The sequence below is a fragment of the Ixodes scapularis genome, unplaced genomic scaffold (genome assembly GCF_016920785.2).
Source record: "Ixodes scapularis isolate PalLabHiFi unplaced genomic scaffold, ASM1692078v2 PGA_scaffold1__304_contigs__length_218370807, whole genome shotgun sequence".
Taxonomy (NCBI): Eukaryota; Metazoa; Arthropoda; class Arachnida; order Ixodida; family Ixodidae; genus Ixodes; species Ixodes scapularis.
In genome coordinates, this window is record NW_024609846.1 from 165,594,607 (window position 1) to 165,608,518 (window position 13,912).

At 47.2% G+C, this 13,912-nt stretch overlaps 1 protein-coding gene across 2 annotated transcripts in view; it reads right to left on the reverse strand.

Moving 5' to 3' along the window:
• LOC8036002 (mediator of RNA polymerase II transcription subunit 15) overlaps window positions 1-13,912 on the reverse strand; it is a 99,975-nt gene that overhangs the window by 79,212 nt on the left and 6,851 nt on the right. For both annotated transcript variants that reach the window (XM_042290991.1, XM_042290990.1), the window contains exon 3: window positions 10,604-10,655. In XM_042290991.1, coding sequence (XP_042146925.1) covers window positions 10,604-10,655 — 52 coding nt within the window. The remainder of the gene's footprint in view (window positions 1-10,603; window positions 10,656-13,912) is intronic.

A 13,912-nucleotide genomic window follows, 5' to 3' on the forward strand; every position in this document is an offset into this window, starting at 1 on the left:
ATTGTATCCCTCGCCCCCCTTTACGCCGCTGCTGGCGCTGCTTTCTCTTTCGGGCGCTCACTGCTTTTATAGCGAGTTCGTTTCACGGCACTCGTGCCCACGCGTGCCCACTCGCACTGTGGAAGGGGTTCGTTTCGGCCGGCACTCCACGAGTGGTTGCACTCTCCGAGTTCGTTTCAGCGCTGACACCCCACGCGTGCATGCACTCGCTGCACCGAGAAAATCGGGAGTGCGCCAAAATGCAATCCCGTCATGCCTCGCTCCAGTGGGGCCGGCGAGGAGCGGGAGCATATACAAGGGTTCGTCTGCTACGATGTGTCGCGGAACCGAACGGAAAAAAAAAAAAAAAAAAAAAGATTTTCTGATAGAAATCGCGTACCGCGGGCAACGAAATGAAACGCGGGCTTGAATTGTGAGCGTCTGCTATTTCACGAAGGAAGCAATTGACAACCCGTGACTTGTTTGCAGGTTTTAGATCGCTCTGTTGCCGTACAAACGCTGAAATATACCAGTGTGTAAAGAAATGCTCAGAACAAACGCAACAGCGGCCCCCGAGATGTCTATCACCATCCGTGTGCGGGTGAAAAATTTAACATTTGTCGAAAAAACTCCTCCAGCAGAAACCTCTGACTGCCCAATAAGCATCAGAGAAAGCTAAAGATGGAGACTTTACCCGAGGATTGGGCAACATCATCATGTTTAACGTTTACCTACGTCAGCTAACTTGCCCCGTCGTATTTTGTTCGAGAAAGCTCTCGTTCTCGACGCCCTCACCAAGGCTAATATCTAATCCACCTATAATGACTATCCAAATCGAAAGTCCCAGTTTTGCTGGATATTCCAACAGGCTAGTTTTAAGCCGTACCCTTTCAGTGGTTCACGCATAATACCATGCTCAAACGGATCAAGCTTCTGCTCGGACAGCATCATCAGTTTTCTTCAGTGTAAACGGTTATAAGAATTGAAAGATCGCAACCAGCTGCTTTGTAGACAGCTGGTTGCGGAAATTTACGCCGTCTGTAATTATCTCTACGGCAGCCTAGCTGCTTGAAGTCATCGCAACTATAAACTACAGGTTGCAGCGACCAACGTTTGTAGATAAACGTTGGTAGCGACCGCATTCTCGCATTCCCACGCATCATTCCGAACAGAAAGGCGCTAGTTTCGGTTTGAAGTCGGTACCTTTTCTACAACATAGATGGCGGCAGCATCAGCCTTCTGCACTATTCTGCACTCGGTGCATTTGGCGAGTTCGTTTGAGTCCAGTTTTCCGTGCAACACTCTGCGAGTGCGATGCACTCTGGGAGAGAACTCGAATGGTGCCAGTGCGTGTGAAACGAACTCGCTATTACATACCTCGGCTGGCAGCCTCTTCAAATCCAGTCAGTTTCCACGTCCAACTCGCTCGAAGGTTATCCCCAAACGGAACCGGATTAGTGCCCAAATTCCGCAAGCTCGAAAGGGAGCGGGGGGCTCGACGCACGGCATTACAAAAGAACAAAGGCTTGAACACCTGACCTCGGCATCCAGAGGCGCAGATTATCTCACTCCGAAATTCGGGACGTTTTGCACAGTTTCCTAGCTTAACTTGACAAAAGGCATAAGTTACGGTCCCGGTAAAACAACCTGGGCAAAACAGCTAAGTGGCAGTTCTGCACAGGAGGAGCTCATTCAGACATTACGTTGTCAAATATGTCGTTTTTAAACGCTCTGATTGGCTGGCTGAGGCTGTAGCTTTCGCCCCCTTTTCCAAGTTACGAAAAAAGAATTCCAAATCCCACGTCCTAGCAACAGCTCGAGCACACTCTGCAACAGTTGTTTTTCGGAGGGGAGGGAGGGACCGGGGGGGGGGGGGGGGGGGGGGGGTTAAGAGAGAAAGGTATGTTCTGGTCACCTCATTTCTCCGGCAGTAAAACGCCTAGGGATGACCTCCGTGAAGTTGAGTGCATGTACCGACTTTCGCATTGTTTAATTATTGCGCTTGACAAATGATTGTAAGTTGTTGTTCCGCATGCATCGGTGCCTTGTGTCTGTTGGGAAAATTAACTAAGCGAGTCAAGTGACAACCTTTTCTTAAAAAAAATGCATCAGCAAGTGCTTAAAAAAAAAACAAAAAAAACGAGTGCGCAGGCCAGTTGGTGGATGTTGATCATGATGTAGAAAACCCGAAACTGTGGTAAAAGCAGGGAAACTTGGTCGAAGAAAAAAGACAGGGGAAGAGAACGTCTCAAACACTCGCAAACAGATTGAGACGTTCTCTTCCCCTGTCTTTCTTCTTCGACCAAGTTTCCCTGCTTTTACCACGGTCTCGGGTTTTCTACATCATGATCAGCAAATGCTTCAAGCTCCCCATCATCGTATCCAGCACAGCCGGCCGCCCCCTTTGGAAAAGACATCCTTGTTCTTTTTTTTTTTTTTAACCGATATTTTATTTGTAGAGGAGCTCGTGTAACTGTAATTCTTCAGATTATTAATATCGCAAATAATATTAGACCCAGCTCACTTTTTCAGAACGTTCATTTGCTGTACAAACGCGACTGCGGTGGGAAGACCAATGAAAAATACTCACTTGCGCTGTCGCATTTGCTTTATATATCAGAACCTTTTATTTTCTGTTATATTAAAATCTTTGTCTACCGTAACCTTTTGTTTTTATTAGTCATGAATGAAAACGTTTCCTTTGCAATCGAGCTCCCCTGTGCTCTTCCCTATGAAGGGATCACAGTTTAATGCAAAGGCGAGTGTTTGTCTCGATAAATCGTGTGTGCACATATATTTCGTGTGTGTGTCATCACATTAGCACCTAAAAACAGGTGGTGCACGAAAGCACCCAATGTCAAAAGCCCCGTGTCAAATGCACCGCGCAAACACCCCGACATTTTTGCCCCGCTTTCAAAAGCCCCCAGTTTCAGAAGCCCATGATGCGAATCCCCCGTGACAAGTGGCCGGGTCTTCAGCGCGATGGCGGAGCATTCTACTTTTAACTAAGAGAGAGTAACGGTGCACTCCAGCTTGCCTAACATAATCATGCCGTTCCCGCGACTCAAGTAAGGAATAACTGGATAAAGCTTCACGTACTTCGGGCGTACGCTATAGGTCGTTTGCACATGACATCATTCCGCCATTTTGTTGTTAGTTTGTTTCTTCAAACAAATTTACTACATTGAAGGATTACATCGTAACCGGTTGGAATGATGTCAGCGGTGCTCTACGCATTTGAGAAGGCATGTAAATCCTTGAAATGCTCGAGTTTGGCACACGCCAGACAGATCGCAACAACAAAATGGTGGACGAAATTACGTCAGTGAAAACACCCTCGTCTTGTGGCGTTGGAAGTTAGACCAAACAGAAAATATCAGTCAATGGCAAAATATTTATTTTAAAAAGTCGCAGATTTTGTGAATAAGCCTTTGACTAAAGCTTTCGTCGACTCTGAAGCACGCGCGGCTCCGACGAAGTGGGTTCTGTCCAAACTCTTAACCCGCAGCTCATGGCGCCATGCTTATGTATACATCACCAAACACCAGCTCAATTCTTACGTCATTCTAAAACATAATTGTATTCATATAGGTAGTTAAAGTCTATAATTCTGCGTCTGAGTAGACCTCTATTACAGCGGAGTTCATCGCTGGCTATGCAGGTTTATGCAATTGGCCACAGTACGTCATTATAAGATTTCCGCAGTTCAAGTTAACGTAATTTTGCTGTTTCTTTAACTTAAAATACCTGTTGCAAACCCTCGATAGTTTAGATTAAGACATGGAAAAATAATGGTTGAAGCGCAAAGAGAGTGAGACGGGGGCAGTGAGGACGGGGATTTTGGCACGGGAGGGAATACGGGACAGGGTAATTGAACGTGGGGTTTTCGAAACGTGGGGCTAATGACGCGGGGCTTTTGCGACAGGGATTCTGCACGCAGGGCAATCGTGCTACACCCCTCAAAACACACCACGAAAATATTTTCTGGCTGCGCCACTGCACAAGGGGCATACTTGGGCGGCCCACATGGGCCCTCCTAGTGTAGCCCACAGGGGGCCTATGTGGACAGCCCACATGAGGTCCCCCAGAGAACCTCGTACTGTCTGGGGTTATTTCATCATTTCCCTACGGACTGGGGTATTGCTGTGCTTCCTGAATTGAGCATGCTTCTTATTCAGTGGCGTACCAACTTGTTTTTGAGTGGGGGGGGGGCAAACCAGACCCCCTCCTATCCCTTTCTCCCCCCCCCCCCCCCCCCCCCAGGGCCGGGGGGCGGTGCCCTTGGTATACCTTGGGCGCCGCCATCCAGTGTTCGCACTGCTCAGTGGTGGCTGTTTCAGGGGGGGGCAAGACACATACCTTGCCCCCCCCCCCCCCCCACTCTGAGAACTGGGGGGGGGGGGGGGGGGAAACGTGCCCCCCTGGTTGGTACGCCCATGTTCACATTCCTTGTGTGCCTACTGGGAAAATTATTACCGTTTTGGGGTACACATTGATAAATGAATAAAATGTCTTGAGCAAGAAGAACATCAAACATTGGCCATTTCAAGTGTATGAAATGTAACACACTGTGCACATTTCCATATAAAATCCTCCTGGACAGGTAATCGAGATGCATAGCCAGCTTGAGCCGGCTACAGATACCAAGTCTCGAACAAGTACGAACATGTTTGGAATTCTTCCTCAAATTTAATCCTCTGCGTAAAATTCCATCCCAAACCAAAAGGCCTTCTCAAAAGACACATTGAGTAGTAATTTTTAGTGAAAGTTTTGCAAGCCTAAAATTTCTTTTTCAGGCTTAAAATTACGATCCTCCGTGATTTGGTATCAAATTAGGCTGATCTCCCGAGCTGAATTTCCAGAACACGCAGTAAAGAATCTCAATATCAGTGAAAAGTGCCGTTTTGGGAGTTGCACGGGTAGTCCAAGTTGGCCACGCCCCCGTTTTACCCCTTGGAGCCCACATCTATGCTAACATTGCCCCCATATAGCCAAAGTGGAACCCAAGGGGGCATTGCATGTGCAGCCTAAGTTGGGCATGCCCGTTGCAGCCCACATCTGCCCTTGTATAGCCAAAGTGGAACCCACGGGGGCACATGTTAAGTGGGCAGTCCAAGTTGGGCCTGCCCTTGTAGAGCCCAACTTTATGTTAACTCTGCCCGCCTATACCCGAGGTGGGCTATAAAGGGGTATTACAGGGGCTGCCTCAGCCCACTTTCCCACGTAGGGACCACGTGGGCCCCCTCTTCGTGTGCTATCTGGGAAGAAAAAAAGGAAGGAAATAGGTAGCAACAGCCCTTTTTTTCTTTTTGCTACTAATGCGCCCCCAAGCGAACTAGAGAGGAAATCTACACTCTGGGCCGATGTACAATGGTTTTTGAGCCAATGGAATGACTTCTCCGCTGATGCCTTGAGATTATGACGGGAACATGCGTAACTTGAAATTATGACGTGTGGACGGCTGACACGACCTTTTTATACGAACAGCAGTCTCGACCAGCTTCAGCATGAGCCTTGTTCTTGTAGGAGTGCATTACGCCCGCAAGCGCATGAACACGCGACGAGCGAGCTTTGTTGTTTCCACTTGCTCAAAGCACATGATGCGCTTCTCTACGGTTCCGCTGGTTTCGTTTAGGTTTTGGCATCGAGGGAGGAAAACCTACAGGTACCATTTTATTATTTAGAGCTGGCAGCCTGCCATACTGCCAGCTCTAAATCTAAAGCACAGGCACCTGTGGCTCGCTCGTAATCGGCGCACATCGTACAACTTCTCAGAGAAAAGGGTAAGTGATTTCTATCTACTTGGCACGAGGCTAGATGCTCCTACAGGTATCCAACCAACATCCCGGCGGAAGAAACAGATCCCTTCCCGTTTTCTCTGTTAGTCCACCTAGCGTATTATCACTCATGTTTTCATGAATTGAACTTTTTTTTCGTGGTCCACTGTGTGTGCTGTTTCCTTTTTTTTTTTTTTTGTTTTCCAGTCTCAAGGTGTTTCAAAGATGAATTGTCAACAGCTCGCCTGTGGTTTGAGCATTTTATCAGCTATTGACAAGTGCCTTCTGCATATTTAAAGTCAATACGTTGTATTCCAATCCCCGGGCATTCAAATTCGCTATACGTGAGTTGTGATACAACAAACTATTTGATATATCGAATTAATATGCACGAAGAGAGTTTGTTATAAACGGGTTTGGCAGTGGTACCAACGATTTTGGACGGATGGATGGATGGTACCTTGGTATTGAGTAGCAGCTTGAGCCACCTGCCTAGCCTAGCCTAGGTCTAAATTCTCAGGAAATAATCAATCCTGTTGTGTGCATGTTTATACACTCGGAAGTTGGTCAGCCCCGATCGGCATCCTCTTCTCAGGACAAGTCATTGCTTCTGTGCTCTGTTCCTAACTTACTGCAGAAACAGCCCGGGTTGTCAGCCTGCTGTAGAAGTGTTGTGGCCGTCCCTCTGTAGGGCTATGGTCTTGAGCTCGGGCATTTTAGCTTGAGATGTTGCTCCACTTTCTTTAGCCACCTTATTCTTCGCCAGGGCTGGCCTTTCTCAGCTTTCTGCTTCAACCTGTCCAACCTCGGGAGTGCTGACGGTTGTCTTATCTGGCAACTTTCCTGTTCTTGCTCATTTTCTTTGCCAGCCATATTTCGACTGTCTGAGCAACATAGTTCCATGACCCCAAAGATGTTTCTCTTAAAGGTCAGCTAGTACAAGACCTTCTGGTGGCAGTCAAAGCACCAGGGGACAGAGTAGAGTTAAAAACCAATCTTTGCTCACCCCTAATGATCTCAGTCCCCAAGCACGCGTGCAGGTCATCGTGTAATCCTCCGAGTCCCCTAACACAGAGATGTACAAACTGGCTGCTGTTCCTCAAAATTTATCATGTGGTCATCTACTTGCAAACACTTTGTCGCCATATCGGAATCTTACGGCCTTCCAGGCATCCTCGGGACAGCGGGCAGTTGGCGGCAATCGCTGCAGCAGTGAGGCTGTGAAACTTGTCGGCCGACGAGAATTCCGGATCACCGTGGATGACCTGTTCAATTCGCTCCCGTCGTGCATTTAACTTCAAAATCTCCAGTTTGGGCATCTTGACGATGAGTGGACAAGGTGGGACCTCGGCTGTTGATTGCACTTGCTCACTCACTCCTTTCAGCTTTTCCCAGCAGCATCCTCACCTTGAAGGTAAGTCTCGTAGAGTAGGTGACGATTCGGTCACCATAATCGACAGTTTGTGCCTATTCTTGTTATGCATCTTCCACAGAGAGCAGAAGTTCGATGGCAGAGTACGCCTTGGTCAGCCAATTGTCAAGCATGTTGAGATGATGCATGAAGATGTCGAGCCCTTTTTCAACCATTACTTCGTTCTGAGAAGCTGCATCTCAGTAAACAACAACGGAGGTCTTTATATATCCTAATATGCAAAATGAGATTGAAAATGACTTGTCTTGTAGCCTAAATAAACTTGCGACATTTCCCGAGTTTTAGCACCAATATAATAAAATAAAATAAGCCGAAACATTGTTGGCTACTAGATTAAAAAATATCACTTATGGGCAACAGCACTATCAACAAACAAAACAACAAAATATGCAAAGTGCTTGATTTTAATACTAACAGAATTTCTAAACCAAGAAAGTGACCAGTACATAGATACTGCATTCACTGCATATGTATCAGGCATGCAAAAAACATTAAGATTTTGTGTGCATCGCCTAGGAGACAACCTTCTGATAGCTTTAACCATGTATTATAATAACAAAGTGTTAATTTCTCAGATAAGTAAGGCCACCAAATAAAATGCTGCAGTGCAATCAGCTCTCAATACCCAATTTAGATAAAATGACCAAAAATCACCTCCCCCCATTCAGTCAAGGAAAGCTAAGTAGCGACTTAGTGTCCATTGAACACAAAATTAACTAGTACTAGGGATGTTCCTGGCGCGTCGCTGCTGTAGCAATAAGATAAATGTGACAAACGACAAAAACGGGTGAAGACACAGTTTCCACGGCAGACAGTTTGACCCGAGGACCCGAGGCCTTCCACAAAGAAGGTCACCTGGGCTGTGACATCGGACGTTCGTGCCAGCAACCTCGCAAAATATCCCCAGCAATGTCCGCAACCTACAGCGTACGGTCAAGTTTCACCCGGTCTGTAGCAGTCTCTGGCTGAGAACTCGTACCAGGAACAAAGGAGGTCGCCGATTATCACAGGCTCCCACCTCGGATTGGTTCGAGAAATCCTCAAACTGGCAAATATGTGCTGCAGTCTTATGCAGTGCATGCGAGCAGGATCAATCGGATGACCGTCAGAAAGCAGACGACCGTAGGAAGCCACGGGAAGTCTCGCTTCCTAATCGCCCTTCTGCTACGGATAATCGACAGCCTACACACCCTTACGAGGGAAGGTGCTTCCGACTAGTACCTTCACCGTGTCCTAAAAAACGATTTTCGCCCGATGACGTAATAAAAGAGTCGTGATATCACCAGCTGCGAGCACCGGTGGTGTTTCGGCGGCAATGGTGAACCTGGGAGGTGCCTGTTCCGCTGTGGGTCACTCTCCAAATTGACAGTTTGCAGAAGCTCAGTGATGTGATTGGCCTAAGCCATTTTAGAGCACCTTTCGGAGCAGCCAAAACGGTGTTTTGGAGCAGCAGTTGTGGCTTTTGGAGCAGCCAATACAGAGTTTCGGAGCAGCAAAAGTGACTTTTGGAGCAGATATTCTTAGAAAAATCAAAATATTTGTTTTAACGTGCTGTACAAATGAAGGGCACTTTGTGTTGTGTTGTGCTCTGATGTGACTTGTTGTGACGGAACTCGCTGCTTGTGGTTTGACTGCCCGAGACATTCCACAAGTGTACAGCGCATTGCTGTACGCATTGCCGAGCAATTCCGAAAAAACTACTTCCCACCGTTTTACTGGTTCCCGACATGCCAGATTTTCGTCAAAAGCAAGCAAACGTAAAACAGTGGATTGCAAGCGTCCCGGCTGGTGCCTCTGTCGTTGAATCCTGGTTCAATCATGTTCGCATGCACGTGAGGGAAAGTTCGGCAGGCTTGCAGTCGCGCGTGCTTCGTCGGGCGAGCGGAGACAACGGCTGTTCGTTCGAAAACGAAACCATTGCACTCCGTTCCGTCGCCAACCGATTCCCAAAATTGTATGCAAAATGTCACTGTCGAGCATATGACAAAAAACAGTCTAGCCGCACGGGCTTGTCAGGCCGGCGAACAAGGTACAAGCTAAAAACACACACACACACAAACACACACACACCCACGCGCGCGCGCGCGCGCGCGCGCACACGCACACGCACACACACACACACACACAGAGAACTTGAGCGCATCGATTCAAGACATTGCGAGCCAAGGTCTAAACGTTTTTGGAGCACTTTGTGCAACGACTGAACTCGAGACAAACAAGCGCGCTGTGCGCGTTCAGCGTGCAGACATTGCCTTTTTTGCATTAGCTCACTTCTCTTCACCAACTTTCTTTCGCGGTAGATTTTTCACGTACCGGAGTCCCTCTCGAAAGAAAGCCCACCGAGAGCAACATAGCTAATCAATACTTCGACAGAGCACTCTTTGAGTTAACGAGGGATTCTTTTTAGTAACGTATGATTTAAACAAAAACAGGAATATTGATGAACATGCGGCGGTGCTTAGTTTCTTAGAAAGCGCAATATCTGCAGCGACGTGGGGACGGCAATACCCGACGTTGCACGACCACGGTGACTGGAAGCCAGGGACCAAATATGGTTTTCCCACGGCCGTTGCTTTCATGAGCGAGTGCTTCAGCTCACAAAGTAACTCTTGCCGCGCAAAAACGTGGTTTCGTTTCACGGCATGACCGCGTGGCTGGTACCCGGCACGCTTGCGTCGAAGCGTCTACACAGTCACACACCCGCGTCTATCGATGGAAATATTTAAAAAAGAAAGACGCGTGACGAGACCCGCAAGACGGCGAGAGCGCGGAACGCGAGACAACGGGAAAACCATGCAAGACGGGATGGACAACTCGATGCAGGGTACTTTGCGTCGGGCGGCCGCTTGCACCACATAACACACGCATGCTCTAGTACGGTACTCAGTTTCGGTTTTGAAAGGCGACCGAAATCAGTCCTTTGGCGCAGGTTTGGCGCAGATTACTCATATTTTGGCAAAATGTAGCAGGATGTAGCAGGGTTAGTCTCTTGGCGCAGTTTGGCACAATTGGCGCAGCAATCACATCACTGGAAGCTTCGACGGCCAGAAATCGGCGTGCCAAAACAACGGCGACACTCACTCTCTCTCCCCCTTTTTTTTTGGAACTTCTATGTTGAAATGCCAGGACCGTGACATCCGATGTTGTGATCCTTGGGCTTTGGTGACATCATTTGTTTTTACTTTGGGACCACTTTGATACATGGGCAGAATAGGATGCTAAGCACATTAGAGGGAGACATGCTTCGGGCACCGTAGTTACCGACCACACTGCAGTCCCAAAAGGTCGTCGTACGGAGAGATGGGCACCCCGTGGCCGCTCCCTTTTGGTCCCTGGGTGAGCCCTAGAGGCCACCCGTGCCCTGCACCCACACCATCTACGGGTAGCGCCGGAGGGAGGGAGTTTGAGCACTCACTCATTTCTCGCACGTGGATGATCAGCCTGGCCACGTAGGAGAGGTACTCATCCTGCAAAGGAAAGGGAGCAAAGACGTGTTGAGGATTCTCAACTTCTTTTCCAGCACACGAAAACATTGAAGCCAAACTCGGCCGATCTTGCATCGGTGCGGCACTACAACGTGCAGCTTCAATTTGGATCCCACGGGAAAATAAACCGTAAAAGCATCTTCAAAGTCAATCGGAATCAAGCTTTATGTATCCAGCTATTTGCGACATAGCAATGCAACAATCCTTGTAGGAAGACTCATGTGTTTATAATGTTCTATCTCTCTCTCTACGACCAGCCTATACACACTGCCTCTAACTCCGAAAGATCAAAATTTGTAAAACCTGTCAGCGGTAGAAGCGGCCGCGGAGGTAGTGTGAATGAATAATTAAATTCTCTTTTGTACTGCATAGCTCATGATGATGTCCTGTCAGCTTTCGGTCAATATTTTTAATGCACACTTTGAAAGCGGCTAGATCATCGGTAGACAAGAGCCCAAAAAAATAATTTTTCTGAATGTTCCTAATATATGGTAAAGAAAGTGACTTTCAGCACTTGTAAACCAAAATGAAAGAAGCAGGAAAGAGCGCAGAGAAAGAGGGTGCAGACAGATATTTGAGAGGTGCATTAGCAGGCAAGAAATTTTGAACCAAACTATTTTCTGCATCATTTACTATAAGAGATTCTGTAGCAGTGGGTGAAATGGTGGAGCAAAAGAGCATTAACAATGGGAACAAGATAATCCAACACCTTCAGCAGTTTAGTGTCTTTGACAAATTGGGAATTTCTAGGACTCCAAAGTGAGACATCAGCACCAAGGAGGGGGAGATCCACCATTGTGGATTGTGTTCTGGTTAAAATCTCGATGAGCATAAACACTATGCCACAGTTCTTTTAAACGCTGTAAAAATAAAAGGGTTACAAACACTTACTGAAGGCCCACTACTAGGTGCTGCAAGACCATGTGCACCATATGCCACAATGTGGCAACATGATAAATGGTAATATGTGGGTGAGCAAAGGAGCAGGTGATGGGTGTGATGGTGATAATGCGTAACTATAAATGGTCACATCGTCGAGCACACGCAGTTTTAATCAGTGTTGCCAGATTGTAAACTAGTCACCAGATTTTGGAAATCTAATGAAATTCTTAAGGTTTCGGGGTCCTGGTTTCTGAACGACACCGAACAATTCTGTGACATCTGGGTAAAAATTCCTCGTCACTCCAAGCAACTGAAAGTCTTACCACTGCCACATTAAAACAGCCAATGCTTAGTGGCACAAGCTGCCGCTCGATTGAAGTAGAGATGTAGAGCCAGAGGTTGAGGTCAGATCAAGAAAAACAGTTTACATAAAAGCAATCTGCCAGGGAGTACATAATGGTTCTTTGTTTTCTTCTTGTTTTTCTTATCAAAACCTATTAAACACAAAAAAGATTTTTTTTCCTTAGAAAACTAAATCTTGAAAAATACCTACTTTGCATAGCACATGACCACGCACAAAACTTTTTTTTTTTCCTTTGAGTGACATTGCAACAAGCAGGGTGACATTCACACTCCATTGGTTCACTTCGTCTCGCAGTAGCTATGTTGTAGACAAGCTGAGAAATGTGCATATGTACCTGAAACTGATAGGGTTAATTTACGTCCTTCCTAAAATATATGTTCTGAACATCAGTGATGTGACTGGTCAGAGTCATTTTGAAGCACCTCTTGGAGCGGCCAAAAAGTAATTTTGGAGCAGCAAAAATAACTTTTGGGAGCACCAGCGCACACTCTGTTTTCATTCATATCACAGCAAATATTCCGTTCACACTCGTGCGTCGGCCTGTTCAACTAAAAGACATTGTCTACTTCACCTTTCCACTTCTGTGCAACCTTTCGTCAGTGTCAATTCCACAGCAGGCTCGATTCCCTCAAACAGTGAACTAGCTGTTTAGTTGTGCGTGCAAGTACCAAGCACAGCAACAAGGTGCCGAGTGATGAAGGACGTAATATGAACCGCTGCGAATGGCTATTTTAGGTACGGAATCAAAGGTAAACCAACTCTTGCCTTGCTTGACAGGCAAGTGCTTGACAGAATGAGGACAGCAACGTGTGCTTGACAGAATGAGGACACCAACGTGCGTTTTGTGCCTTTCGCCGTGCTCTAACTGCACGTGCGTTCGAGGTGCACAAGACGCCCAGGTCTTGTTGACGGTGGGAAGCTTGTGCCGGAGGCGTGACAACTGAAGCTCCTCCTCGCCCTTCTCACCTTGCCAGTGACTAGGGGATCCAGCCAGTATTTGAAAACACATTTGGCACGTCATAAGTGCCCAGAAAATAACTCAATTCGTCTACAACTCTTGGCACCAACCAAACCGCATGTGTGTGTCATAACTGTCTGCATTTAAATAAAGATGGCCACCTCCAGCCTCATGCAGGGAATGAAAAGTCACGCCGCGGTCGTCGCACTTGCTGCGGACTACAGCGATTCGAGGATCGCTGTCTTTTGAACGTTGCCATATTGTATGTCTTCATGGTCGGGAAGGAGCTGCTCGACTTGGAAGGGGACGTGTCGTCAGTGGAGAAAAAGGAGAAGCATTCTGGATGATTGGACACCATTAAGATGACAGACCTTGTCGATCAGGTCCAGAAGGCTGTCAATGATGACACCGGTGAGTCAACCAAGGCCACTGCAAAGCAACTCGAAGTTTTTGAGTGTCGTTGGGCGTGGGGTTCACAAAGACATTCGGTGCGTGTCCTACATTACAAGAAGAGGGCAGCTCGTGACCAACAAGTCCCAGCAGAATCGCCTTATCCGGTCGAAGTGCCTACTTAATAAACTCGAGCATCCCGAGAAGCATGACATGCTTCTTTTTTTTCTTTTTATGGCTCGTTCACACTTGCAGATCCACGGAAGAATCCACAGAGAAACTGATGTCGGGTGGGGGAATTTCATCGCTGCTGACAGAATATTTTACCGCGGAAGCAATCGGTCCAGTATTGATTCTTCACGCACAAAAAAGGTTTCCACGCCGCCACAGGCAGTCGGAACACATGGAAGAAATGCAGTTTGCCGGAGTCGCATCCGAGCCAAGTTGCCCAAGTTCTTGGGGTTGCCGCGGTAGTTGCCGAAGTTCTCAAGTTGTGCTGATGTCGTTGTGTCAGCAGAAATGCTCACTGAGACTAAATTATTGAATTCGACAAGAGGCATCTGAACAACAAAGACAGTGCCCACAAAGAAGATCTGCCTGCGGAATAAAATTTGGCGTGAGTGGTACACACAGACGTTGTCTTCA